The sequence below is a fragment of the Quercus suber genome, unplaced genomic scaffold, assembly GCF_002906115.3.
Source record: "Quercus suber isolate HL8 unplaced genomic scaffold, Cork oak 2.0 scaffold_219, whole genome shotgun sequence".
Taxonomy (NCBI): Eukaryota; Viridiplantae; Streptophyta; class Magnoliopsida; order Fagales; family Fagaceae; genus Quercus; species Quercus suber.
Window position 1 is genome coordinate 658,604 of NW_027069677.1, and position 27,322 is coordinate 685,925.

The following is a 27,322-nucleotide window of genomic DNA, read 5'->3' on the forward strand; positions in this document are numbered from 1 at the left end:
TATTGGAGTTTTTAGGACTGGATTGGTGGCTGGTTCCTGGTTCAACTGGTCAGACCGGCTGGTCCGGTCCAGTTTTTAAAACCATGCTTTAAGACTAGAGACAGTCCAACTGAAATTAAGGGAAGGAAACAAATAGCTGCTGGACCAGGGGAAGAAGTCTCAGATAGTTTGCATGAATCTCAGGAATTATTTACCAAAAAAAAAAAAAAAAAGGAATCTCAGGAATTCAAACTATGAAGCTGCACTGTCATACAATGCATGCCTTGATTATAACTGGTCTGACTCATGGATTTCCCAAAGACCCTCTTGTTTTAGGTCCATTAGTTTAAACTGAATGAAGCATTTGTTCAGGTAGCAACAACCTTGATATCAAGATGATTTAAGCACACTAGATACCAGTAAACATATCCAAACCAGAATGTGATCTCTTTTTGGTGCAGCAAATCACAAGTGAACCAAGGATGAAAAACTTGTCATGTGATCCTCAAGTTTGACCTGCATAATTTGTGGGAAAAATCATATCACCATCTGATAAACAGTTTTGCAAAAATGACGGTCTCTCTGAACTTTGTGATAAGCATAACAAATAAGATGAATCCCTATTTTGATCTTGAGTAATTTTATTTTTGTGGACTAACATACCATAATTAGCAATCATAATTAGCCCTTGACTTATTGATGAAATCCTATATTTTGCCCTTGAGTAACCTGATTCACCCAAAAAAAAAAAAAAAAGATTAATTGGGTGATTTAAGGGCAATATAGAGAGTTCATCATGTCTGGAAGGACTATCATTTCTACAAAACTTTGGTGAAATTTTCTCAGTTAAAAACGATATCCTCTAATTGTGATGACCAAAAACAAAGGGTTAAGGTTCATTATTACCCATCAAAAAAGAATCCACTAACGTTCCACAACCTATGTACTCAATGTCTAACAGTGATACCCCCAAACAGTCCAACCAAGGAATCATACCACAAATAATTAAGTCCAATGAGCAAAACTCATTCACTTGTAATTAAAGCTGGGAGAAAAAAGAAGAAGAAGAAGAAGAAGAAGAAGAAAGAACTGAAAATCAGTGACGCTGCTTAAAATTTTATCCTTTGAACCATAAAAGGAAAAAATGAATAAAATTTCCTAATACCAATCCTGAACCTCACTAGCTTAAGAAGCAGTCCCATTTTCAGCAGTTCTAACCTACCACATTACAATTGAGTGTTGGGAGTTCAACCCAAAAGAAAGAAGACATGGATATAACTTTGGATCGGTCAATGAGTAGGAATTCAGCACAATAAAGAGGAAAACCAACTAGAACGGCAATTAATACACATACTGGAATCGGAGGTTTGTACTCTAGTAGAATCACTGAAAGATTTAGAACCGTCCTTTCCGAATTCGTGCCCAGGCTATGGCAGCAACTGCAGCACCCCCCAAATGTGCGGATCCTGAGATATGACTATCTCCCTGCAATAAAAAATAATAGAAATTAACCAATTGACAGAACTGTTGGTTTGATGTGCTGCAATAGGGGCTGTCATATATTTGATCAAGTGAGGTCTAAATCGCTTACATAGGTAAAAAAGGTGCTCAACCAGCTAATTTAGTCCAGGTCATGATGCGATTCCAGGCGGGGGTTGGGTATCTCATTTGGGGAAAGCAAAATTTATTAAGAAAAGGTTATAGGAAAGTAACAATAGAAAACATCAAGTGCTGTCAAAGAGATATCCATTGAGTGATGATTATAACATCCCTTGTATCTATTGAATGGCATATCCTGAGATTTTCTTAGAACCCCCCCTACCCCGTGAAAAATAAAAAATAAAAGCAGGTCACACAGTATATAAATCCTGAACTTAAGTCACTTTGTACGTCATTCAGAAAATGTGCTGATAATTTTACTGTCAGTACTCCCATACAATCATGACTATACACTTAACCTGCTTCCAATCAAAAGAATCTCCTAAAGATTTAGTCGTGTCAAGAACGGTAGATGAAAAGAAGTAACAGACCAAAGGAGAAATCCAACGTACCTCTAATATTCTCAACACATCTTTTCCAATTAGAAAGATCCCCTAAATGGAAATTAATCAAAAGCCTTTTGTAAGGATTTTCAGAATAAGCATCATACAATCATATTGAAAAACCTGAAAGAGCTTACCAGTAAGAAGGCAGGGACTGGTATGATGAAGTCGAAGTATAGGGTAGCTTTTGGAAAGAGGAATATATTAAGCAGCATGATAGCATTCACAGCCCCACTTGCCCCCTAAAAAACACAAGCAGACTCAATGATCATATGAATGTCATGTTTCAAGTTTCAACAAATGCACCAACATGAAATTAAGAAACTATCCTACATTCCTTCAGCATTTTCTAGAAAATCAGACCACTGAGACATTTTCTCACAAGGCTATACATGCAAACAATCAACATAATGAAGTCTAGCTATTGGTCCATGTAAAGAGATCCTTTTCACCGATACAGTTACGAATGAATTCCACACATTATTGACATTTCAATAAGAAAACAGTAGAACTTTTTCTTTGATTGGGAACGGTACAGACCCTATGGATCTTGAACCCATAGTTGTCAAAATGTGAATCATATCGTGAATCATTTTTTCATTTTTATGTATTGTGTATTGTAAGATACACAAACACTGTTCAACCTTTTATAGAGAATTTTTGGAAAAAATTATAAATATACATATGTAAATGTATTTAATATAAAATTGGAACATATGCAACTAATGACTACTTTACTTATCACTTATGCTATAAATGTTTTCATAACACTTCTATAGGAAATATAAAAAACTAAAAAAAAAAAAAACCTAGTTGCTTCTTTCCTTTACCATAAAAAGTTTCTAAAACTATTTCCTAAACAAATGCCCCCAGGGCATCCGGTAACACAATCCTACATAAATACACAAGTCAAAAAAAAAAAAAAAAAATCCTCATCATTGCGTAATCAAATTCATCTCCATGGCTCAAGTCACTGTTATTATTGACTTCATCATCTTCAAAAATCATCTCATCATTGATATTATCTCGGGGGAGTTGGAGGACCAAGGACAAGAAGGCCTTAAAGTGGGAAAATGTGTGTACTAAAATTTTTAGGGAAAAAGAGGGGGGAAAAAAAAAAACTCGAGTGAGGTTTTTGTATTGTGTTAAAGTAGTAGTAGCACAATAATTTTATTTAAAAACAAAGTAGAACAGCATTTGGGCCCAAGTCAAAGACCAAAATTTTAGTAAAAAAACCCAAGTTAAACCACATGTCCATATATTGTCCAATACATACAATCCAATTCATATGACCTATGTATCATATGATTCATGAACACTTCCGAAACGCCCTTTCAATACGGAAATTTTTGTATATGATATCATATGTATCGTGTACCGTATGATACTAACAACTATGCTTAAATCCACAAGAAAATAGTCAAACTAATGAAGCAAGTTGTTATCAAAGAAAGGTAAACTCCTATATTTGGGAGTAATAGAGAAGTGATTTTATTGTCCTGAATATAAATAAGGTATTAGACTTTTTTGCCTTAAAAAACCTATTGAAAGAGAACTATTGAGAGTTCAGCAAAAAAAAAAAAAAAAAAAAAACTATTGAGAGGGAAAACTAGACTACTACAAAATATTTAAGGAAAATGTATAAAAATAAAAGTAAGATCAATCCATTGTTTCATACACAAGAAGCAAAGGAAACACAAGTGTTATAGAAAATACTGCAAAAAGTTTAATATAGCTATGTAAAACATCATGGAACATTTGTAGGGATGAGATGTCAGCAGACGTCATTTCTCACCAAATGCATTCAGATATAGTTGGTTAATCATACCCAGTCATATGCATTCATTTAGTGGCCAATTTTGACTAGAAAAGTTAAAGATTGCAGTTGAAAAAAAAGGTTGCCAAAAGCATACCAATCCTGGTGTCTTTGATGGGTCCCTGTACCACAGTTGCTGGCCCTGCAGCAGCATTTACAATTTTTTCAAAGAATTGCCATATTCAAAGAAATTTTGTCTATGCTCAATATTTAATTTCCAATAAAAAATGACACACTTTCCATTGGTAGAGCAACCATGTATTATAATCAATCTAAACTGCTTAGAACAAATATGTTTTTTCTTTCCTTCTTCTTCTTCTTATTCCCCCAGCCCCCATCTTTTTCTCCTGATAAACAACTGAATTTATTTAAGCAGCACAATATAAAACAGCCCATAGTCCTAAAGAAACGCTGGAAAAGAATCCAGTGTGCAGATCATATGCATAATTTACTTTTCAGTTAAAATATATTTGCATAAGAGCAAAAGATTCATCAAATAAAAGCTTAGACATTAATTAAAAATATTTAATATAGGGGTGCTCAGTGAGAATTATTTTTATTTAGGTCATTTTATAGCACCTCCATCACTTCTTAAATCACTTTCTCCCATTAAAAATTCTGGACATTACCATTGTACCTTGGATGATGAGGCCAAAAACGCTTTGTGCATCAAGTAAAAAATTGAACCACCAAGTGCCCCAGCTATATACAACTTAAGCAAAAATTCAGGTCCGAAAGTTCTTCCAATCTGCCAATGCGAAAAATTAGCACAGCAGAATTGAAATATATGGCAAAATGAATTATTTGATGGAGTTATGCTATTGAAATTTTATAAGTGGAAAAAGGTCATTTCATTTTTATGATTAAAATAGTGTCTGATCTCCCAACCAACTCCAACTATCATGTTAAGAAAGAAAGCATTCTTGAAAGTGATTTTTTAAGGATATTTTCGTTCAATAATATTACTCTTGAAAGTGAGATAAAACCTATAAACTATCAACATATCATATAGTAGTAATCATCTGGTTAGGTTTCTACATTTCCTACTGGGAAACTTAAGACATTCCAAGAAAATCAAATCAGTTTAGTGGGTTTTACATGACAATTCAACCAAAAAGTTGGTAGCGCATATCATTCATTGAAATCTTAAAATCCCCTCCCTCAACAAGCACATAAATTTATTTCAATGCTAGTAGAAACACGAAGAACTCAATTTCCATTGAATGACCAATTGCCCTCAATTTCCTTTCTGGATTTAAAATTTGTGTTAAGTTTTTGAATTTTTGTATTCTTATATGAGGCTTCAAGGCTTTGTCTACCTCCTATGTTCTATGAGTTTTTTTATTGTCTTTGATAAAATTTGCTTTGATCATCAGAAACAAATGCTAAGCTAATTATATGCTGAATGAAATCTAACACTACTGTCAAAACCGTCAAACTCTTTGACAAAGGTTAGAATATTTTTTTATATTTTAAATCAATTTGATGACTAGATTCTTTCATAAACTACAAGTTTTTCCTTATAAAGAAAGGCAAAAACCATAAATTTTATAATACACTGTAGAATATATTCTGGATTGCGTCATATTTAATAAACATGAATGACATTGATAAGGTTAAAACCTACATTTGGTACTGAGGGCTTGACATATCATCCTGGATTATCTATTAAATATGTCTATCTTTTGTTAAGGAATGAATTTTTAGTAGATCACACACACACACACACACAACTAAATTTGGTAACAAGAAGCTTGTCACATCATCCTGGATTATCTACCAAAGAGCCACCAAAATGCATGGAGTACAGGAATCTGGCACACTTACCCAAAAAAGATAAGATGCGAATATAGGCAATCACATTTTATTAAAGCAAAAACTATTTCTAGCGTGTGAGATTCCCATGCATCCCCAAATACAAAGCTGCAATTAAATACGTTCAGAATCTTGCTGCCATATGCAAAAAGTGACTGGGTCTTTACCCTCCAACTAAATGGTATATTTTGTTTCTATTATATTAATAAATTAAAACCTGTTAGTAAAAAGAACACCAAATGAAATTAAGATAAAAGTAATGCTAATCAAAATACTAAGGCAAGTAACCTTACACTCATCCCGAAGAAGTATAGTCCGATCATGTTAGAACCAATATGCTCAAGATCTCTATGACTAAATGCAGAAGTTATCAATGTGTGCAATCGACCGCTTTTAAAATTGTCCAATGATATCTGCTCAGAGAAATCAATAAGTCATGAGCTTAGGATGTTATCGAATTAAATTGAACAATTGTTAGATTTAAAGATAGGTCATTTTCAAGGGTCCTCCAACAGCATGCCACCTGGATCCTTTGTTCCGAAGTCTTTATCAACAGTACTTAGCCAGTAGAACTATACTAGGAAATCCCTGATATTTGTTTCTAGCACCAACCAGTTCTGAGACAACATGCCGCACCAAGCAAGAGTATGGCAAACAAAATCTAAGTAGGCATCATCTAGTAGCATATAGTTTAAAATCTGACTCACCATAAAGTTATCCCTCATAAAGTTACTATCTGCAACCCGCCATAACATATAAACAGCAACATTGGCTATAATCAAGCCATAAACCATGCCATCAGCCGTTAGTCCTTGGAACCATGATCTCCTGCCAACAGGAGAAGATAAATTATAAACTTACAGATATACAAGACTTACAAAACAGTTAAGTTACTAGTTATATTAGAGCAGAGGTATGGTTCTCTCAGTCAGTCAGTCCCCATATCTTTGGTTAGAGGCCTAGTAATATAGCAAATCATTGTTCCATCTGTTGTATATGGCCAAAATAATTTGAATAGGCCAATTGTATGCGGGCGGGAGCTCGATAGGCCATCACTTGAGTTTGGACTGTAGGCCATCCATGCTCTCCTCTAAGCTCACACCCCACAATTGAGCTCCCCCCCTTGTCCATTCACCTTCCAAGCATGGACACTGTGCACTTAAAAGTAAAAGTGCATTATTCATAGCGTTTTCTTGTATCTTCTTTTGTTCACAGAAAAAAGAGTTCAGGTTTGGATGTTTCCCATTGTTAGGCCTTTTGGAAATCTTTGTTCACAGAGATCAGTTTTCTGGAAATAGGCTACCAAACATGTTTGAATGAAAAGAAGTATTTTATATTTAAAGCTAGAAAACCACTTAAAAAAAAAAATTCCCCAAACAGGGCCTAACGGGTCCATACTATATATCCCATTTTCATGTTCTGAACTCAATAGTTGATACTTTGATCAAAGCAAATCTTGTAATCTTCATGATGCAAAAAGGACTTCCTGAACATAAAAAATATTTTCTAAAAGAAAGAATAGATACACTCCCACAATAATTTCATGTTATGCATTACCATGATTAAAATAAGCAGTTGTTAAAGTATTTAGGCTTCCCAAGGAAGTTGCTGCTAATTGCTCAAGAAATGACCAATGTTAATGTTTTATGTAATTTATCACCCTACACAATGAAAAATACTTCTATAACAAAATATTTCAAACTTCCAGGAGAGCAAGATCAAGTTGAGGAGAAAGAGGGTTCTTTTCAAAATCAAGCAGTTTGTGATAAAATCCAGAAAACATGTCAACTAATCAACTTTCATCCATACTGAAACAAACAAGTCATTGCAGCGTTGAATCCCTAAAGACTGAGAGTAGTTTCAATGATCTACAGTCTTTTCATGTCAAATAGTGACAATACATCCACTGGAAGAACACATGAACATTATGTCAAGAACAAGAACATTAAAACAATCAAAAAATTATTTTGAGATAAAGACTGAAAGAGGAGTATTCTCCATAACAATATTGATTGAGTAGTTTTACTATGATTCTGTAATTGTTCTCTTAACACAATATTCCCTGTAGCTGCCCAGTGCTTCTTGTTTCATAGGATTTGTGTGTAAAACAATTTCATTCTCCTAACCCAAGACTTAGTAACTCTTTTAAGATATTTACCGTCATTTTTATTAATGTAGTTCTGGGGGTTGAAGGTAAGTGGGTTTCTTACAAAATTTTCCCTAACACACCAAAAATTAGTGACAAGATATCAACATAAATGGTGCTAGTTAATCTCAGGAACAAAAGGATAATGGCAAATGAAAATATATAGATACAACACAATAAACAACGTGCATTGTTAACACTTTTTGTATTGGGGGTTCACAAATTAGCAAATGAATAATATATTTACATTTGAAATTAATTCATCCAATACAAATATTACTTTGTAAATTCAAATTGGTAAAAATTACAGGTTCTTTTTTTCCGAATAGAAACAGCAATGGAGTGTATCACCCAATATAGAAATTCTGTACAGCCATTTACATCAATCAACATATGACACGTATACACAAGTACACAACTTTACTCTCACAAGTCAAATCAAGCATATAAGCAGAAGCAATTCCAAGACTCTTTAGGCCTTTTAGCACATGAAATTATTCTGAGAAGAAAATTCCAAGTCTTTTTCATTTTCGCATTTCTTCACAATGTTAAAAAGCAATAAAAAATAGACCCTATAGACTATAACACAAAGCAAGCACATTACCAGCCACGCCTATGGGAATCAAAACTTGGATTGAACCTAAAGTTCTGCCTTTGAAATTGAGCTCTGAGAAATGAGACCCTGCAATCTACAAGACTCTTGCTTGTTGAGACCCTCAAGAGGGTATTTGGGAAGAACTGCTTTGCAATCATAGGATTTGAGAAAAACCCATGAATTGTTTTCCCAGAAAAACTGTGCCAGGATGAATGAGAGTGGACCTGGTGGTGAAGTGGGTGAGAGAGAAAAGAGCCGAGAGACTGGTTTTGGGGTTTGGTGAGAGAAGAGAAGGGTTTGGAATTGTAAGAGTAATGAGAGTGAAGGAGTGAAGAGGAAGTTGAGGTGTTTGAGAGTTTCTTTGGAAGGTTTGAGGAGGCACGTTTGAGAGACAATAGCCTCTGCATTTTTCCTTTTTTGGGTTTAAAAAATTGCTAATGATATGGTGTTTTTGTTTTTGTTTTAACAGTTCTTTCCTTGTAGACTTGGCAAAGAAATAAAAGAACGGTGATTTTTTTTTTTTGGAACTTGGAAGGAAGGGGTAAAGCAGTGATTTTCATTTTCGTACTTGAAGTTTTTTTTTTAAGAAAGACTCAGAGTAACACACACACACACACAATGGAGTGGGAACCAAGGTTTAATATAAAAACATCAGTTGGAGAGAAGTGCACTGAACAATGATAGAACGCTCTCTCTCCCTCTCTAGAGAAGAACAAGAGGAGTTAGCACGTAGCAATAAAAAAATCAAAAAGGTTAGTCATGCAGGCTACCAAGAAGGCCTGGAGTCCACTCCATCAACGCCTAGTCAAGGTTACAGCCCTTGGAACCAAGCAGCTTCGTTCAAAGATAAACTGGTAGGCGAGATACCAGGAGCTTTCACGCAGGCTTTTAGTTTCGAAGACCTTACGGATGATGATTTGGAGTCGGATGATGAGGTTGAAGGTCTCCGTGAAGGACTATTAGCAGTGAGATTTTCCAAGGATCTCAAGCAACGGATGCGCACGCCGTGGGCTAAAGCTCTCATTGTGAAGGTGTATGGCCGGTCTGTTGGTTTCAATTTTCTCCATAATAGACTCTTGTCTTTGTGGAAACCAGCGGGTAGATTAGATTGCGTGGGCTTAGGGAATGGTTTCTTTCTCACACGGTTCTATCTGAGAGAAGATTTTGAAACTGTTTTGAAAAGGGGACCGTGGTTTGTTGGTGAGCATTTTCTGTCCATTAGGCCATGGATGCCGAATTTTCGTCCGGCGACGGCCAACGTCTCTTCCATTGCCGTTTGGATAAGACTAAACGAATTGCCGATTGAATATTATAACGCAGAAGCCTTGCTCCAAATCGGTAAGACGATAGGCAATGTTATAAGGGTGGATACTCATACGGCCTCTGAAACAAGAGGGAGATTTGCTCGGCTTTGCGTCCAAGTTGATGTGAACAAACCACTAGCCACTGCCATTTTGATCGGTAAGGTTGAACAACCTATCTGCTATGAAGGTATCCATAAGTTGTGCTTTGTTTGTGGTAGGATGGGGCATAAACAGGAGTACTGCCCACAAGTTATCCGGCAAGATTTGCCTCTAAAGAAGGCGGAGACGGTGGCAGAAGAGGAGCGTGATGTTGGTCCATGCAATGAACGTGTTGCAGATATGGACAAGGTTGTACAGGGACCCACTGAGAGCATGCTAGCAAATGAGCAGAGGGAAGGTACAGATGGGAGGTACGGGCCGTGGGTAGTGGTTACGCGCAAAAAGATTGGGACAAAGATTCAAAGGAGTGGTGGTACCTCTATGGTACAAAGTAGTGGCCAACCGCAGCAGCCTCAAAGAAGGAGTGAGCCAGTCTCGAAGATGAGTTTTGCTCCTCGCCAGCTTGATTCCAGGAGTGACACGGCAAAGGAGGCTAAACGCATGCTTAATGGGCCTGCTGTAGACAGCGTTATTCAACGCATTGTGAATGAGCCCAATCGGCGAGCCCAGGGAAGTTTTGAGAGCAGCAAATATTTCAAGGAGGTGGTCCATTCAAAAACTCAGTTTGGTTTGGGCTTAAGTAAGCCCAGCCCGAGTCATAAGGCCTCAGTGAAGGGTAAGAAAGCCCTTGCACGGCTAAGGGCTTCCCAGACTAAGGTAGAGAGCGCCGTTGCTTGTCCTCTGTCACAGCAACGAAGGGAAGTGGAGTGTCCTGTCATGGCAAGTGCTAGCTGCAGCAACCTTGGTGGTCAACGACGGGAGTGCTCTGCTCAGTTTCAATTTACTACCGGCCAACAATCTGAGGTGGGCCAATCTCTTCGAGGGCATGTCAGGTGTGACTCCGGTGATGGCAAGCCAGATCGGTGCATGGAGATGGATCAACGGAGAGCCCAAGAATCCATGGAAGTGGAGTGTGCCGCTGATGGAGGTGAGAGGGAAGATGGGCGAGGCAGTTTTGTTGGACCCAGCGTGGACTATGGTGGAAAACCCATGGAGGCGTTGGAGGAGCAAACCCACTGCACAGGTAGTTCAAGAACCTTAATTGATGGATGTGCTCAAGCTACAAGTGGGTTCACAGGAGATGGAGGTGGGACTACTTCAGCTCAAGATGATCATGTCACTGGGCGAGGGACAGATGAGGGATATGCTGAGGCAGAGCGGATGGAATTCGAGGGTGAAGGCGAAGCCACTGCCATTTGTTGATAAGTGGTTCTTCCTCAATCATCTTTTCCTTATGAATATAATAAGTTGGAATTGCAGGGGTGCTTCAAAGCCCTCTTTTCTGAAGCATGTTAGTACGTTGGTCCACAACCATAATCCAGCTATAATGGTTGTAATGGAAACTCGAATTGGGGGTGAAAGGGCAAAGCAGATCACTGATAGAATGCCTTTTGATGGAGCTTATCACACGGAGACTATTGGTTATGCTGGTGGTCTTTGGATGCTCTGGAATTCGGATAGAGTGGAAGTCACACCTCTGTCAAGTACTGAGCAGGAGATTCATGCAGTAGTTAAGGTACGTAATACAAATTCTAGCTGGATGTTTACTGCTGTGTATGCTAGTCCTAGGACTGCTGAAAGACATATTCTGTGGAATAATTTAGCAAATGTCTCTGATCTTCATAACATGGCCTGGGTAGTAGCGGGTGATTTTAATGAACCGCTTATAGGGGAGGATAAATTTGGGGGTAGAGCAGTAAGTGTCAATAGGTCTCTGCTATTTAAAGAATGCCTGGATAAGTGTAGTATGATAGACATTGGGTTCTCTGGTCCCAGATTCACTTGGACTAACAGAAGGGATCTCCGGGGCCTAATTCAAGAAAGGATAGATAGATTTTTTGTTAATCCTAGCTGGTGCTTGTTATATCCGGAAGCGAAAGTGGTGCACCTTACTAGGTGTCATTCTGACCACTGTCCAGTTTTATTGGAGATGCAGCCAGGAGTTGGTGGGGGGAGAAATAGACCTTTTAAGTTCCAATCTTGTTGGCTGTCTGACCCCTCTTTTCCTTCCATTGTGTCACGGTCTTGGAGTCAATCTGAAGTGCTAGTGGATGCCATTAGTAAGTTCACTGATGAAGCTACAAGGTGGAATAGGATGCAATTTGGAAACGTCTTTTATAGGAAGAAAAATATTATGGCTAGGATTAATGGTATCCAGCGAGCCCTAGCAAATAGGCCTTCAACTTTTCTCATCAATCTTGAAAATGAGCTGCTTAAAGAGTTGGAGGTTGTGCTTAGTCAGGAAGAGGAGATATGGGCCTTAAAGTCTCGGGTCAATTGGTTGGTTCAAGGGGATAGAAACACTAATTTTTATCATGTCTCTACATTGGTGAGGAGGAAAAGGAACCAAATTTTGGCGATTAAGGACTCAGTTGGTGAGTGGCTTCTGGAGGAAAGGGCTATTAAGGAGCACTTTAGGAATGGGTTTGAGGCTATTTACACCTCTTCTTTTTCCTATGATACCCGAGCTGCCCCTTCTTTTTCCCGGTGGCAGGTTAGTCTCTCTGAAGGGGAGAATCAAAGCATTGGGGGGGCTGTTTCGGAAGATGAAATTAAAGCGGCGTTGTGGTCTTTGAAAGCTTTTAAATCTCCGGGTCCGGATGGTTTGCATGCCGGATTCTTCCATAGGTTTTGGTTGATTGTGGGTAGCTCGGTGGTTAGTGTAGTGAAGAAGGTGTTTTTGGAGAGGAAAGTTCCGGAATATCTCAACAAAACTCACATTGCTCTCATCCCAAAAATCCAAGGGCCGGAAACAATTTCTAACTATAGGCCGATTAGCCTATGCAATACCGTGTACAAAATCATTACTAAGATCATTGTTGCTCGAATAAGGCCTCATTTGGACAAGCTTATTTCCCCCCTTCAGGCAGCTTTTGTTCCCGGAAGGAAAGGAGTTGATAATGCAATCATTGTTCAAGAAGTTATTCATTCTTTGAGTAAGAAAAAAGGGAAAGTGGGTTATATGGCCTTGAAAATCGATCTTGAGAAAGCTTATGATAAGCTTGAGTGGAGTTTCATTAGGCAAGTCCTCATTAGAGCAAATTTTCCGGCTGATTTGGTTGCCATAATTATGAGTTGCATCTCCACCGTTTCTACATCCATTTTGTTTAATGGTGAAGCCTTGGAGCCAATATACCCATCAAGAGGGATAAGACAAGGAGACCCTCTATCGCCGTATTTGTTTATTCTTTGTATGGAGTATTTGGGTCAACTTATTGTGGAAAAATGCGATGCTAAGCTTTGGCAGCCCGTTAAGGCGTCTGGTAGTGGGCCGGCGTTCTCACACTTATTTTTTGCGGATGATTTGGTATTGTTTGCAAGGGCTGATGGCAACAATTGCTCTACCATTAGAGATGTTTTGGATGAGTTTTGCAGCATATCTGGGCAAACAATTAGTGAGGCGAAGTCTAGAGTTTATTTCTCGCCTAATGTGGATAGGGATACTAGGGAATCTTTAAGTGATATCCTCGGCTTTGCTTCTACTCCTTCTCTTGGTAAGTACCTTGGGATTCCTATTAGGCATTCGAGATCCTCTTCCCATGAGTACAATTTTGTTTTGGATAGGGTGAAACAAAAACTTGCAGGATGGAAGGCAAATATGCTTTCTTTTGCTGGTCGTGCTATCCTTATTCAGGCCTCTTCTGCGGCTATACCATCCTATATTATGCAGTGTGCTAAGCTTCCGGGTAGAATCTTGGATGGGATTGATCGGGTTAATAGAAATTTCCTATGGGGAACCACGGAGACCGCCAAAAAGATTCATTGGGTGGGGTGGCAAAAGGTTACTAGAACAAAAGAGGAAGGAGGGATTGGGCTGCAGGCAGCAAAAGGTCGAAATACAGCTCTTCTTGCCAAGCTTAATTGGCGGTTGCACACGGAAAGAGAAGCTTTGTGGTCCCAAGTCCTTTGGCATAAGTACCATAACAATAGAAGGCTCAATGCTAGCAATCCGGATAGATTACCTTGCTCCCAGGTCTGGACAGCCATGAAAAGAGGTAGGGAGACTTTTAAAAAGGGTAGTTTGATGATGATCAGCAGGGATAGTAATATTAGTTTTTGGCGGGGCAATTGGCTGAGCAAAGGACCTCTTCGGAATTTGATTCAAGGGCCTCTAACTCAAGGTTCATCCCATTTGGAAGTTAAGGATGTTCTAACTGATACGGGGTGGAATTGGAGCAAAGTTCCTTTTGAGTTGCCTTTGGATGTAAAATCTTTGATCCAGGCCATACCTACACCTTTCACTAGTAGAGGAAGGGAGAGAATCTCTTGGATGGGCAATCCGAGAGGCACCTTTGATCTAAGGAGTGCATACTCTATTGCCATGGGAACAGAAGCTGATCTGGTTTTGCGTGATGTTGGGTGGATTTGGAAGTTGAACACTTTGCCCCGCATAAAGACATTCTTGTGGATGTGTGCTCATGGAAGTATAGGGGTTAAGGCTTGCCTTATGAGAAGAAGAGTGGTTGAGGAGGATTCTTGCCCAAGCTGCCAAAGGGCCTCGGAAACCATATTACATGCTCTTAGGGATTGCCATCAGGTTATAGAAGTTTGGAGACAGCTGGGAATTAAAAGGACTGATCGAGTTTTTTGGACTAGCAACTTACAAGAGTGGATCAAGATCAATAGTAAAGATAGGGCTAGATGTTTTCAAGGTAATCCTCCTTGGAATATTTTATTTCCAATAGCAGTTTGGAACTTATGGAAGAGTCGTAACATGTTTATTTTCAAGAGGAAGAGCCAAAACCCGAATCTTCCTAAGGATATTGTGAACCAAGCTGTGGAGTTTATGTGCTATGTAGCTTCTCCTAGGAACCCAACCCGTGTTGTGATTAGGAGCATCAGATGGGAGAAGCCAGCAAGGGGATGGAAGAAATTGAACACTGATGGTTCGGTATTGGGTAGTCTTGGTCCAGCAGGCTGTGGTGGTGTTGTTAGAGATGATCATGGAAATTGGATAGCGGGTTTCACAAGACATATAGGAACTACTAATTGTTTTGCAGCTGAACTTTGGGGATTAAGGGATGGTCTTAGATTGTGCCTCTCTCTTAATACTCCTTGCCTTGTTGTAGAGTTGGACGCTAAAGCAGTGGTTGATGTCCTAAGGAATTATAACTATGATAACACTATTATATCTCCTATAATGGATGATTGTAGGCAGTTGGTATCTTGTTTCCAGCAAATTCAGATCAAGCATTGTTACCGGCAAGCTAACCGATGTGCAGACTTGTTGGCCAAAATGGGAGTGGAGCAGGAGATAGATTTACTTAATTTTTTGAGTCCGCCTGTGGATGTTGTGCAAATTCTCCAAGAGGATAGGGACGGGTTGCTTGTTAATAGGACCTGTCATGAGTCTGTAGCTTCTCTTTGAGTTTTAATGTATCGTCTATTTACCAAAAAAAAAAAAAAAAAAGGTTTAATATCATTCAACTCACCAACATACAAACGTCAATAACTCTTGTGTGATGGCTTTAAACCATATAGGAACACGCACACGCACATGAGCGATGATTTTTGTACTCGAAGTAAGGACTAAGTAGTGATTTTATTTTAATTAAAAAAAAGGGTTAAGTACTCAGTATTGATTTTTGTTATTTTGTACATCTACCAAAAGATCCAAAACAAAACAAAAGTAAATTGTATTTGTCCCCAAAGTGGCACACACCAACACAAGTTTTGTGATAGATGGAGTAGTTTGAAAAGGAGGAAATGATTTTTTTTGGGATTGGAAAAATGATATATTTCTCACATGTCACTTTTAAGTTAGTTGTATTTTCTTTTAAACAAAAGTTATCTGTATTTTATTTATTTGTAATCTAGAAAATATCATTTTATCAATCCAATGTTACTTTTAGTATCTTTAACTCAGATTAAATTAATTCTTAAAAAAATCACATTAAACTCGTGAAATAAATTTATTTATTTTTGTATAGTCCATAAAATAAATGATTTATTTTAAACACATCACACATCACACACCTCGCATATTAACTATTTAGCTTGTTTCAATATTTCAAAAGAAAACTTGTCTTTGGTAGTACTTTCATATATATATATATATATATAAAAAGAGAGTGTGGGGGGACGAGAATTCGAAATAGGTAAAATAGGTAAGCAAGGTTTTTTCCGAGGAGCTAAAATCCATAAAATGATTTGGGGCGAGACTCCCACAACTTGAAAAGAGATTGGGGTAAATTGCTTGGTGAAGATTCTGAGGACATACTTCGAACATCGGGAGGACGAGCACTAGCTGTATGAGGGGGCACAAAACCGAGCCACCAAAAGGAATGAAAAAGAAAAGAGAGAGAGAGAGAGTGATCACTTATCTTTGTAATATCTTCCTCGGAACAGACCTGAGGACCAACACTTGTAATTTTCCTGCATTTGTTTTCAAAGGAACAGCAATGAGAAAAACATCATATCTTTCTTAATCTTACGACATAAGCCTTCTTGATTCTTGTATTAGGTATTCAAACATAGACTAGACTTCCCATTTCTAAATAAATTAATTGTGTTCGCAAGTAGTAAAACAAGTTTCCAACCCCATAAGTTTGTTCTTTCGTTCTCTGCCCTCCACAGAGAGAATCCCAAATTTCTATTATTATATGTTTTCTATTTGTTTAATCATGTAAATGGGCACATAGGCTCCTTGTTATTAAAATTATTTCATTTAAATGTCTTTTGATTGTCGTGCCACATTTTACTTTATTAACATAAATATAAAAGTATAAAGAATAAAACAAAACATTTTAAAGAATAGTGAAATAGACCATTTTGAAATATGAAGTAAATATTGAGGATTAAAAGTATAGTTTAGCTAAGGAAAAAAAATTCTTACCCCTATACTACATATTATAGTTAGTAAAAATTTTACCTTGTATTATTTCTAAATCTTAAAGTGCTTTTCAGTCTAGTAAAGCAATTACTGATAATATTCTAGTTGTCTTTGAGACATTGCACCATATGAAAAACCAAAAATCCAAGAAGAGGGGCTTTATGGCTATGAAGTTAGACATGAGTAAGGTGTATGACCGGGTGGAGTGGATTTATTTGGTAAAAATTATGGAGAAGTTGGGTTTTTGTGAGAAATGGGTGTCTCTTGTTCTGGAGTGTATTAGCACTATGTCTTATTCAATATTGGTGAATAGAGAGCCAAGGGGAGATATTAGACCTTCAAGGGGTCTAAGGCAGGGGGACCCTTTGTCTCCATATCTTTTTCTGTTATGCTCAGAAGGATTGAATAGGATGCTTCAAAAGGCAGCATCTGATGATGGTATAAGGCGCTTCTCTTTATGTAAGAGGGGGTAAAAAATCTCACATTTATTTTTTGCAGATGATAGCCTGTTGTTTTGCAGTGCCTCTTTGTCAGATTTACAGGTCATTCAAAATATTCTATCTTTCTATGAGAAAGCATCAGGCCAAAAGTTGAATCGGGAGAAGACAACCATTTTCTTCAGTAAAGCAGTAAGTGAAGACACCAAGACCCAAATTTCCAATTATTTGGAGGTACCTGAGGTAGAAGAATATGAAAAGTACCTTGGCTTACCGGCCGTGTGGGGGGGGAAGAAGAAAAAAAGCCTCAACTATATAAAAGAGAGAGTATGGAGCAAATTCCAAGGGTGGAAAGAGAGGCTTTTGTCCCAAGCGGGTAGAGAAATTTTGCTCAAAGCGGTGGTGCAAGCAATTCCCACTTTTGCGATGAGTTGTTTCAAACTACCTAGGGGTCTTTGTGATGAAATTGAAGCTTTAATCCGGAAATTCTTTTGGGGACAAAAGGGAGTGCAAAGAAAAATTCATTGGAAAAAATGGGAAGTTTTATGTAAGCCTAAATACGAAGGTGGGATGGGATTCAAAGACTTGGGAAAATTTAACGATGCAATGTTGGCAAAACAGGTTTGGAGACTACTAAAAGACCAAAACTCCCTATTTTTTCGGGTTTTCAAAGCAAAATGCTTTCCAAAGGGGTCGATCTTTGAAGCTCAAGTGGCAGGAGGGTCATATGCCTGGTAGAGTATTCTTAAAGCCAGGAAGGTGATTTCGAGGGTATGAGATGGAGGATAGGGGATGGAAAAATCATAAATATTTATAATGACAACTAGTTGCCTGGGAAGGGCTTGGCCAAAATGGTATCTCCACATGTGCCTACATTGGAAGGTACACAAGTTGTTGCTCTCATCAACCTGGACACAAGGACCTGGAATCAGAACATGTTACAACAACATTTTTTAAGTTTTGAGGCTGACTATAAAAACCATACCACTGTGTTGGACAGTACAAAACGATTGTCTAATATGGCCGGCTTGTGGTAGTGGGGAGTATTCAGTTAAAACGAGTTATAAGCTCCTGTGTGAAGAAGAATACTCTAGTGCTGCATCGAGTTCAGACAGGTCGGAGCAGGATCTTTTCTGGAAACGCATTTGGAGATTACGTGTCCCAAATAAAATAAAATTGTTTCTTTGGCGAGTATGTTCAAATGCTTTGCCAACAAAGGAAATTTTGAAGAGGAGGAAGATTCTAGACGATGTCAAATGCAATGCTTGCCTCTCGGCCTAGGAGACCACATTTCACGTTATCTAGAGTTGCGAGCTGATACATCAAATTTGGACCCCCTGTTTCGGCTGGGTCCAAACAGAGCACCCTAGAATTCAAGATGTGCAGGAGCTTATTCATTTGGTTGGGCAGCAGACTGAAAGTCTTGGGCTGTTTGTAGTTATGGCATGGTTTATTTGGAACCACAGAAATCGGCTGAGACTAAATGAGAAGGGCTTGGCGACTAATAGAATTTTACAGCAGCTAAGGAGTACCTCTTGGACTTTCAGCTGAAACTTCCAAGGACCGCACCTAAACCATCCAAGGCGAGTATAAGATGGAGACCTCCGTTGGGTGAGCTATATAAAACAAATTATGACAGGGCTGTGTTCAGTGAGTTAGGCGAGGTAGGTATCAGAGTGGTAGTTCGAGATGCAAAAGGGGAGGTTATTGCGGCCCTTGCTTAAAAAATCACCTATCTGGGGTCAGTGGTGATGTTAGAAGCCTTAGCTGCAAGAAGGGCTGTAAAATTTATTGTGGAGTTGGGCATCTCTTTGTCTGAATTTGAGGGGGACTTGGAGGTGCTGTACAAGGCATTGCGAACAGTGGATTGGAGCCACCCGTCCATTGGCTAGATTATTAAAGACACTTTGTCTATCGTGGGTTTGCTTAGAACCTTTTCTTTCTCTCATACTAGGCAACAGGGAAACTGTGTTGCCCATGGTGTGGCTAAGAGAGTAATTGTTTCTTTTCCTTTACTAGTGTGAATAAAGCATGTTCCATCTGACATAGAACAACTTTTTATTTTAGATTATGCAACTACTTAATAAAAGCAATCGGTGTTGATTCTCAAAAAAAAAAAAAAATAGTTAGTAAAATATGACATCACAAAACAGTTAGTAAAATATGAATGCTATACTGTACATTATATGTATGTATGTATCTTTTTTAAGAAAATGCATCATCTATCTTATAAAATAAAAAAATAATAAAAAAACTTTTGAAAATTCATAGCTTTTATAATTAAACATATAAAACACATATTAAACTTTTCTGTATTTTGCTTCTAAAAAAATATTTCAACTTGATTTATTTTCAATACATTTACTAATAGTATTTATTATAATTAAGAGAATTGAAAAGGTTAGTTACGTTTTCTCAAAAAAAAAAAAGAATACGTTAGTTACATATTTTATGAACTCTTTAAAAACTCCTACTATTTGTGTAATATAATTCAAACCCAAAATTTAACAAGGATATAAAAGTAATTCAACAAGAATTCCAATATTAACTCTTCCTTTCTCTTTTAATTTTTTTCACTCACACTTGTTAAATAATTTTTATATCCTAATTTTCCTCATTATTTGGAATAACATTAGATAAATATTAACTCTGTTTTAGAGAGTGTAAATTAATTTTTTTCTATTCTCTTAATAAAAGGGGGAGTAAAATTTTCATTTTATTCTCTTAATAAATTTTGTATTTTTGCATTTCTTTTTATTTTACATTTTTTTAAATAATTTCGAAATGTATAAATAAATGATTAGAATTTAGCTCCAAATTGGTTTAGAGCAATATTCTCCAACCTACTATGTAGCGATTGAAGATGTCATCTATGTGTAATTTTTGTCACTTGACATTTTAAATAAATTGTGTGACTTGATTAAATAATACACATGAATAATCTTATAAACCATTGATCGAGAATGGGTTTTGATGAAAAAAATGACCTACCCTCGCATGACTTACCCCTGCGCCCCTTGATTGAGAATGGGTTTTGCTCACCCCACCCATCTTGTCTTATCCTGTCTCGTTTAGAATGTTTATATATATATATATATATACATATATTTTCAAGTATTATCTTCAAAACACTTGTGTCTACTTCTCTCTTAGTGCTCTCTTTGTCGTCATTTTTATTTTCATATTTAGACAAGATTTCTCTCCAAATTAGTTTGGAGAAAAATCCTTCAAACTTCTCATATATCTTTTATTTGATGTAAATTTTGAAAATCTAACAATTGGATTGCATATTCTCTATGTTCTTAACGTAAATGTTAAATTTCATTCAAATCGAATGTTATTTACTATTTGATCAATAAACTCATTTTTTATGCATATTTTTAGATCACAAAACATAAATGTACACAATTGATTGATAACATAACTATTGATATTTGTTTTTTTTTTTTTTTGGTTAAAATTTTGCAAGCATGGAGGATATAATAAGAACATGCAATCTAACGGTTAGATTTTCAAAATTCACATCTAATAAAAACATAAAAAAAGAGTTTGAATGGTTTCTCTCTAAAATAGTCTGAAGAGAAACATTTTCCTTCATCTTTATCTCATTAATATCAAAGCAATCTCATTAGTATTAGTAAAACATCTCCAACCAGTCCCAAATCCAACATGACCCGCTACTAAGACACATGAGTTTTCCCCACCCCAAAGAAGAAACTGGGTAAAGGTAGGGCATACATGATTTGACCTCACCCCACCCATTACCATCCCTAGTTGGAAGAAGATAAGTTTGAACTAGTTTTGACTTTGAGTCAAACTTTTTCCTTAAAAAGAAGGGAGAGCTTGTTATTCCAGCACAAATAGCCTAGACAATGTCGTTAACTTTAAGCAGTTGTGAATTGCATTCTCCAGCCTCATCGGTCATCACCTTGGGCCTCAACGCCTTTACTTGACTACTTGGCACCAATGGCCCTGAAGGGTCAAGTTCAAGTTCTAACTAGAGCCACCCTTTATCACCTTACTTCAACTCCAAAACCACCACCAACTTTCCCAACACTAAAATCTCATTCATTTTCATCAACCACCTCAATTGCTTCTTAGTGACACCTTGTTTGATAAAAAAGGAGGTTAGAAAATCCAAAAAAAATGTGACGGAAAAATAGGCCAATGAAAACCCATACAAATTCAATTTTGGCACACTTTGCACACAAGTTTTGACAGAAAAATAGGCTAAACTTATAGTGAGCATATCAAAACAGTTCAAGGCAACCATCCAAAATAGCATATTAGCCACAATATATATATATATATATATAGAGAGAGAGAGAGAGAGAGAGAGAGAGTCACCTTGGGTTGCTGGCTGCAAAACATTCAGTGAGTGTGAGAGGTCTAGGTGATTTTCTTCAAACTCTGGTAAAGAAAACAAATGTCACAAAAAAGAAATGCAACATAGTTCAGAGATGATTTTTTTTTTTTAATGGGAGTGAAAGTTTGTGTGTTTGTGTGAGAGAGAGATGAACAGACCTTTGGAACTTGAAACAAGCAAAAGCTTGTTACTTTGGTTGCTTTGGCCAATAATCTAAATGCGGACGCCCTAAAAAAGGGGAAAAAAGCTTGTTTAGGGGTTTTTTTCCTTGTTTCTTTTGGTTTATTGCACATGGGGTCCTTGGCGATGTGACTCTTATGTGCTTGTGTCTCTAAGGTGGGGTGTGTGTATGTGAGTCCCTTTTCTTATTTTTATTTTAGGAGTCGTCACCAACCATTGGTCTTGTATTATGTATGATTGGTCACCTTGAGGTCTAATTCATTTTAGGTTACCTAATTAACTAAACTAAATTTTAAGGGTTTATTAATTAAGTCAAACAAAAAGTCTCGAACCAAAGATCATGGATTCGTAAGTTTGGTTACGTGTGGGGAAGGTGTTAGGTACCTCACAATGCCTATCAAAAAATAGTACCTCATTTTAATTTATTTCAAATGTTGCCTTTTTGTGAAGAAATAGAATACTTGGCATTTTGAATTTTTTTTTTTTAAATTTTTGCAAACAATATACATATATGTGTACATGTCAGTAAATATTTACCATATAGCTAACTTGTGAATATCAACTCCAATGAATATTTACAAACAAAGCATGTGAGGTATATACATAGATAGCATGTGAATACTAGCTATTATAAATAAACAAACTGCAAAAAAGAAAAAAAAAAAAGAGGGAGTTGGAAGAGTAGCACCTTGTTGTCATTCACAATTTTCTCATTTTTATCGTGCAAAAAAGATGACAAATAAAACACATTAGTGCCAAAGAAAATGACAGGGTTAATGTAAGCTTGATTGGTGCCTATGGGTTCAAGGGAATTGAACCATTGGCACAAATCCTTAACAACACTATTATAAGGAAAAAGTTTAAAAATATAACGTTAATCCTATTTTTATTTTTGAAATGAAAGTTTGGAAAAAAAAAAACATATTTTTTGAAGAAAGATTTTGTTTTGAAAAGAGGAAGTTTAGAAAAAGGAACTTTTATCATTTTTTGAAAGAAAGAAGAAAAGAAATTAAAAAAAGAAAAAGAAAACCTCATTTTCGGATTTTTTTTTTTAAAAAAAGGAGAAGATATTTATTTTTTAGAAAGAACATTTTTAACAGAAAGAAAAAATTTTAGGGTCAAAATATAAATGACCAGAGTAATGGCGACATGTGGCACAATATTTAACTACTAAAGTAATGACATATGTCAAAAGTCAACAGTAAATACTACAATACTCTAGACGATACTTGGACAAGGGGGCAACTGATGATGAACTAAAAATCGAACCATCTCCAATTCATCTATAAGAGTTGTCCAGAGCCAGAAAGGGGAGCCCAACATAAAGAAGGTCGTCCATCGTCAGGAAGTCATCCATGGGCATGAGGGTCGTCCATCAGGGAAGCACCTGGACGACCCCTCAACACTTAGAAAATTTTCAGAATGGATTTATGTACAAAAGCTTGTAATTCGAACCATGTTCTACTATTTTGAAGTGTGAGCAAAATCTTTGCTCATCGCTATAACTTCCCACTAAGTACTTAACTTCCAATGGCAGTTGTAGAAGATAGATTGAACATTCTAACTTCTATAGCGATTGTGAAAATTAAGTTTGAACCTTCTAACTTCCACACACGTTGAGGAAGTTACTAAACAAATAATCACTCCAAAACTCACTATATAAGGACTCATCCACATCAAATGAAGGTAAGTTTCCATTACTCCTAAAGTTGGAATTCTTGAGTTCTAGAAAGAAAAACCAACTTAAGCATCAAAAGGTTTTTGGCCGGTTCACCTCGGTCACCTTTGATCTTGTGTCTTTTCTTTTTAGGCCTTTAAGATAACTCCAAGTCCATTGAAGTTCGGAGGATTCAGCTTACTAATTTTTTGTGCATCATCAGTTTTGGAAAAATTTTTGGGTCAAAATATAAATTTGGAAAAGTTTTGGGGGTCAAAATACAATTTCAAAAAAATTTTGTGGTCAAAACATAATTTTGGAATATTTTTGGGTAAAAATATAATTTTAGAAAATTTTTGGGATTAAAATATAAATTTGGAAATTTTTAGGGACAAAACATAATTTTAGAAAATTTTTGGGGTTAAAATGAAATTTTGGAAATGTTTTTGAATCAAAATGCAATTTTGGAAAAGTGAATAAAACTTTTTTTATTTTGAGAAATCATTTCCTTAGAAAAGCATATTAAAGGAATTTGTTTACCAAGCATATTTATCTATGGCAACATTATTGATGAGAAAAGTAAAGAGCAACAATAACAAAAGTGCTATAAATTTAAAGACAAGTAAAATAAAGTGATGGAAATTGACAAATAAAGTGCTGAAATTTAAATGATATTAAAAATAAAGTGATGAAATTTAAATGACGTTAAAGTAAAGAGCTTGAAAAATAAAGTGTTGAAATATAAAGCCTTGTTTGGATGCCCACTACCTCCTCACTCCTCACTCCTCACTCATCACTCATCACTCATCACTCAACACTTATCACTTAAAATACCTAAACTTCCTTAAGGTGGCATGTTTGTCACTCATCACTCAACTTCTAATAACTCAAAAAAGTACACTTTCTATGGGACCCAGTACCTAAGCACCACATCAGGCTCACGGTTAGCCTACCCGCCTCACACACATTTTACACCTAATTTCATTTTGATTTTCCCCTTCAGCCCTGTTACTCTCCCAAAACCAGAGACGAACCTAGTGAAGGAAACCAAAAAGCTCGGACCTGTGGCGCCAATCATTGTCACCTAGCACTGCCTACCTTGTGCACATCGTCACCCAGCGCCGCTTGATCTCCTCTGACGTGTAGCGGTGGTGCCAATCTCCTCCATTGTGACCTAGCAGCGCCGATCATAATCATGGAAACGTGACCCATCGTGACCCAGTTAAGGTAACGGTGCTACTTTCAAAGCTTAATTTGTCACGCATTTCCTTTTTCTTTCTATCTGTAATGCATTGTATGGATCTTGGATTTTGGATTTCGGATTTCCTTAAGGGGCTTATGAAATTTCCAGTTGATGTTGATTGAATTCAAGTGAGTTTTGTTAGAAATATGTTTAATAGATTTCTAAGTCTAATTTTATTGGGTTTTGTTAGTTTGTGTTTGGTTATCAATCTGGGTTCCCAATTACATGAAACATGAAAAAATCTTTAATTAGAGGTTACCATTGAATTATTTGAAGAAGAAAAAAAATTTGATTTAATAACATGATTATTCGAAGAAGAAAAAAAACATGATTATTTGATTTATTACACATTACAGCAACATTAAGGGTGTTTATTTATTTATTTATTTAATTTTATTTTTTATTTAATATGTTGTGCAAAGCTATCTATCTACCCACACCGACAAATGGATCGTATATCATATATGTCCAAATTGGAATGATTATTTTGCTTAAAGATTTTACTAGATTAAGTTTTACTTATTGAATTGTTAAGGCTAGAACTTGTAATTTAGTGTCATTGTCTCCTTGTTATAATTATTGAATTGAGAGAGAGAGAATCTTCCCCCTTTGTTTCATTCACAATTTGTCGCTAAGATAAGTTGTGAAAGAAATTATGGTCCTAAAGACACAGAAGAATTAAGTCTGTGTACTGGTCTAATGCTTTTTTTTTTTTCCCTAAACTTTCATCATGCAATGCAATAGATCTTTTTCAGTATCACACATCAAGCACATAGGATATCAGCATCTGGATGAAGTAGATATAATATTTACGTTTTCCAAATCAAACTAAAAAATAGTTTAATGGAAATTGGATTTATTACAAGGAATGTAATAATGGGATTGACATCTAATAGTGCGAGCTTTCTCTCTATATTAAACTGTAAAGTTGTTATTTACAACTATGTGTTTTGTTAGCTTTTTTTTCCGTACCAAATTTGATTGTAATTTTGTTCAATCTTTTGTACCCTGTATTTATTGTGGGATTTGATTGTAAGGGTTGTGTGATAGAGAGAGAGAGTGTGAAGACTTAAGTAATTGAAGACTGAAGAGTTTTCGCGCGTAGCTTGCGACTAAGCATCCCGCAAAGTGACTCATATGCCTTGCACATGCTGGAATGTGAAGAGTCATGCCAAGATGGAGACAGCTATGTCTTGCAAGTATCTCGCGAGTAAGGTCTTCCCGCAAGACATTCTGTTCTGCCAGCTTGTCCATTATAATACACACTTTCTGTGCCTACACTATATATACCCACATTACCCACAAATGTTGAGGAGTGCTTCTGAGAGAAAACCCTAGCTAAACACCTTGAGTGTTAAAGATTGTTATACCCACAATCCTCTACACATTTGCTTGTGGAATTTCTTCAACTCCTACCTCTCCATTTCTATACCATTGAGAGGTTGATAGCCCAAATATTTACCACACCCTTTCAGAGTGTCAAGTGAAGTTTTGGTGTTGCTGAAAAGTATTGGAAGAAGCCAAGGATGGTAGATGCAACATGGAGCTTGTTGTGGGATTCGGAGAACTAGGCAAGACATGGTTCCAAGAAGCCTTGTTGGAGTAGGAGCTTGAAGGGCTTAGGTACATCGGGTAGATTAGGCTTGGAGGGTCTCTTGCTAACCCATGTATCCTAACTGATTGTCTAGAGGATCGATTTCTGCTTGGAGGGTGGCGAAGAGGTTTTTTGCTGAGTTCTTTGGTTTTTTCTTCAATAACACATTAACGTGTTATCTTGTGTTTGCATCTTTCTTCCCTACTATTTTACTTTCCATTTTACTGCTGTGATGCTTTGATTATGGATTAGAGTAGCTTATTTGTTTATCCGCTCGCTTTTACACTATTTCGCACTTAGTATTAAGTTAGTGTAAAATTAATCGAGTCGTAACTTTAATTTGAGGGTCTAAACAGCTCTTGTGTTTTCATTACATTTTCGAGCTTTCATAAACTATTTAGATTCATCTGATAGTACGTCATGATTATATATATATATATATTTAATTATCTTTCCTATAAGGTTACTTGCATATTGAATTCTTGGTAGCTAAAACTTAAGTGTAGCAGTAAATCAAAAATAATTTGGGAAGTGCTCAACTTGGAGAAGTATTTATATAAGGGGCATGGTAGCTATTAATATCCATTACGTGGGGTTTGTCATTCTAGGTTCTAAATTGGCTTTCCATTAACTGTTGGGGTGATGCAAACAATGTCTTTTGCCACCAGTTATGAATCCACTTCTAATGGGCATATGTGCGATATGGATCGGTGTGTACTAAGGAACTCCCTATCTCTCCATAATTTTGGTAGGAGGTTTTATGGATGTCAACATTGGTTGCCGGTTAGTATTATATCAATTTAGTGTTGTAACAGATTTCCCTTGTCATCTTCTTACTATCTTTGCTGACCATCATATATATGCCTTGAATTTTGAATGTAGGACTCCGATTAGGCATGTAAGTTCTTTAAATGGTTGGACAAGAACACATGCCCACGTGGCTTGTGTGGGAAAGGTTTACTAGGCTAGCAAATGAGGTAGCGGCTGTAAAAAACGAGAGGGACGTGGCTCATGCAACGGAAGCGAAAGCACGGGAGTGGGAAAGGATACCAAAGCGCAAGGCTGAAAAATCTAAGCTTGCACTCCAGATTGCTGAAGACAATGTCTACAAGTATAGGTTGGCTATAATTCTGTCCTGGACTATAGTTAGGGTTTAT

General features: G+C 36.8%; 1 protein-coding gene across 2 annotated transcripts; it reads right to left on the reverse strand.

Moving 5' to 3' along the window:
• Nucleotides 1–204: 204 nt before the first annotated feature.
• LOC111998391 (RHOMBOID-like protein 12, mitochondrial) lies at nucleotides 205–8,958 on the reverse strand. 2 transcript variants are annotated; one of them, XR_002881457.2, is made up of 10 exons: nucleotides 8,403–8,958; nucleotides 6,360–6,480; nucleotides 5,946–6,065; nucleotides 4,475–4,585; nucleotides 3,935–3,979; nucleotides 2,159–2,263; nucleotides 2,031–2,072; nucleotides 1,334–1,464; nucleotides 643–708; nucleotides 205–495 (listed from the first exon to the last, which is right to left on the reverse strand). XR_002881457.2 is itself a non-coding variant. In XM_024030487.2 (9 exons), the coding sequence occupies exons 1-8, from the start codon at nucleotides 8,798–8,800 to the stop codon at nucleotides 1,375–1,377; spliced, it is 1,032 nt and encodes a 343-aa protein (XP_023886255.1). In that variant the 5' UTR covers nucleotides 8,801–8,957; the 3' UTR covers nucleotides 205–495; nucleotides 1,334–1,374. The 2 variants fall into 2 exon arrangements, 1 of the variants encoding a protein (XP_023886255.1); XM_024030487.2 differs by lacking the exon at nucleotides 643–708 and having other exon boundaries at nucleotides 8,403–8,957.
• Between the last annotated feature and the right edge of the window lie 18,364 nt (nucleotides 8,959–27,322).

Coding starts and splice junctions, on each gene's coding strand:
- LOC111998391 (XM_024030487.2), bottom strand. CDS start 8,800: ATGCAGAGGCTATTGTCTCTCAAACGTGCCTCCTCAAACCTTCCAAAG. Junction 4,586..5,945: donor TATACTTCTTCGGGATGAGT/GTAAGGTTACTT, acceptor TCGCATTGGCAG/ATTGGAAGAACTTTCGGACC. Junction 2,264..3,934: donor CATCAAAGACACCAGGATTG/GTATGCTTTTGG, acceptor TGTGTTTTTTAG/GGGGCAAGTGGGGCTGTGAA.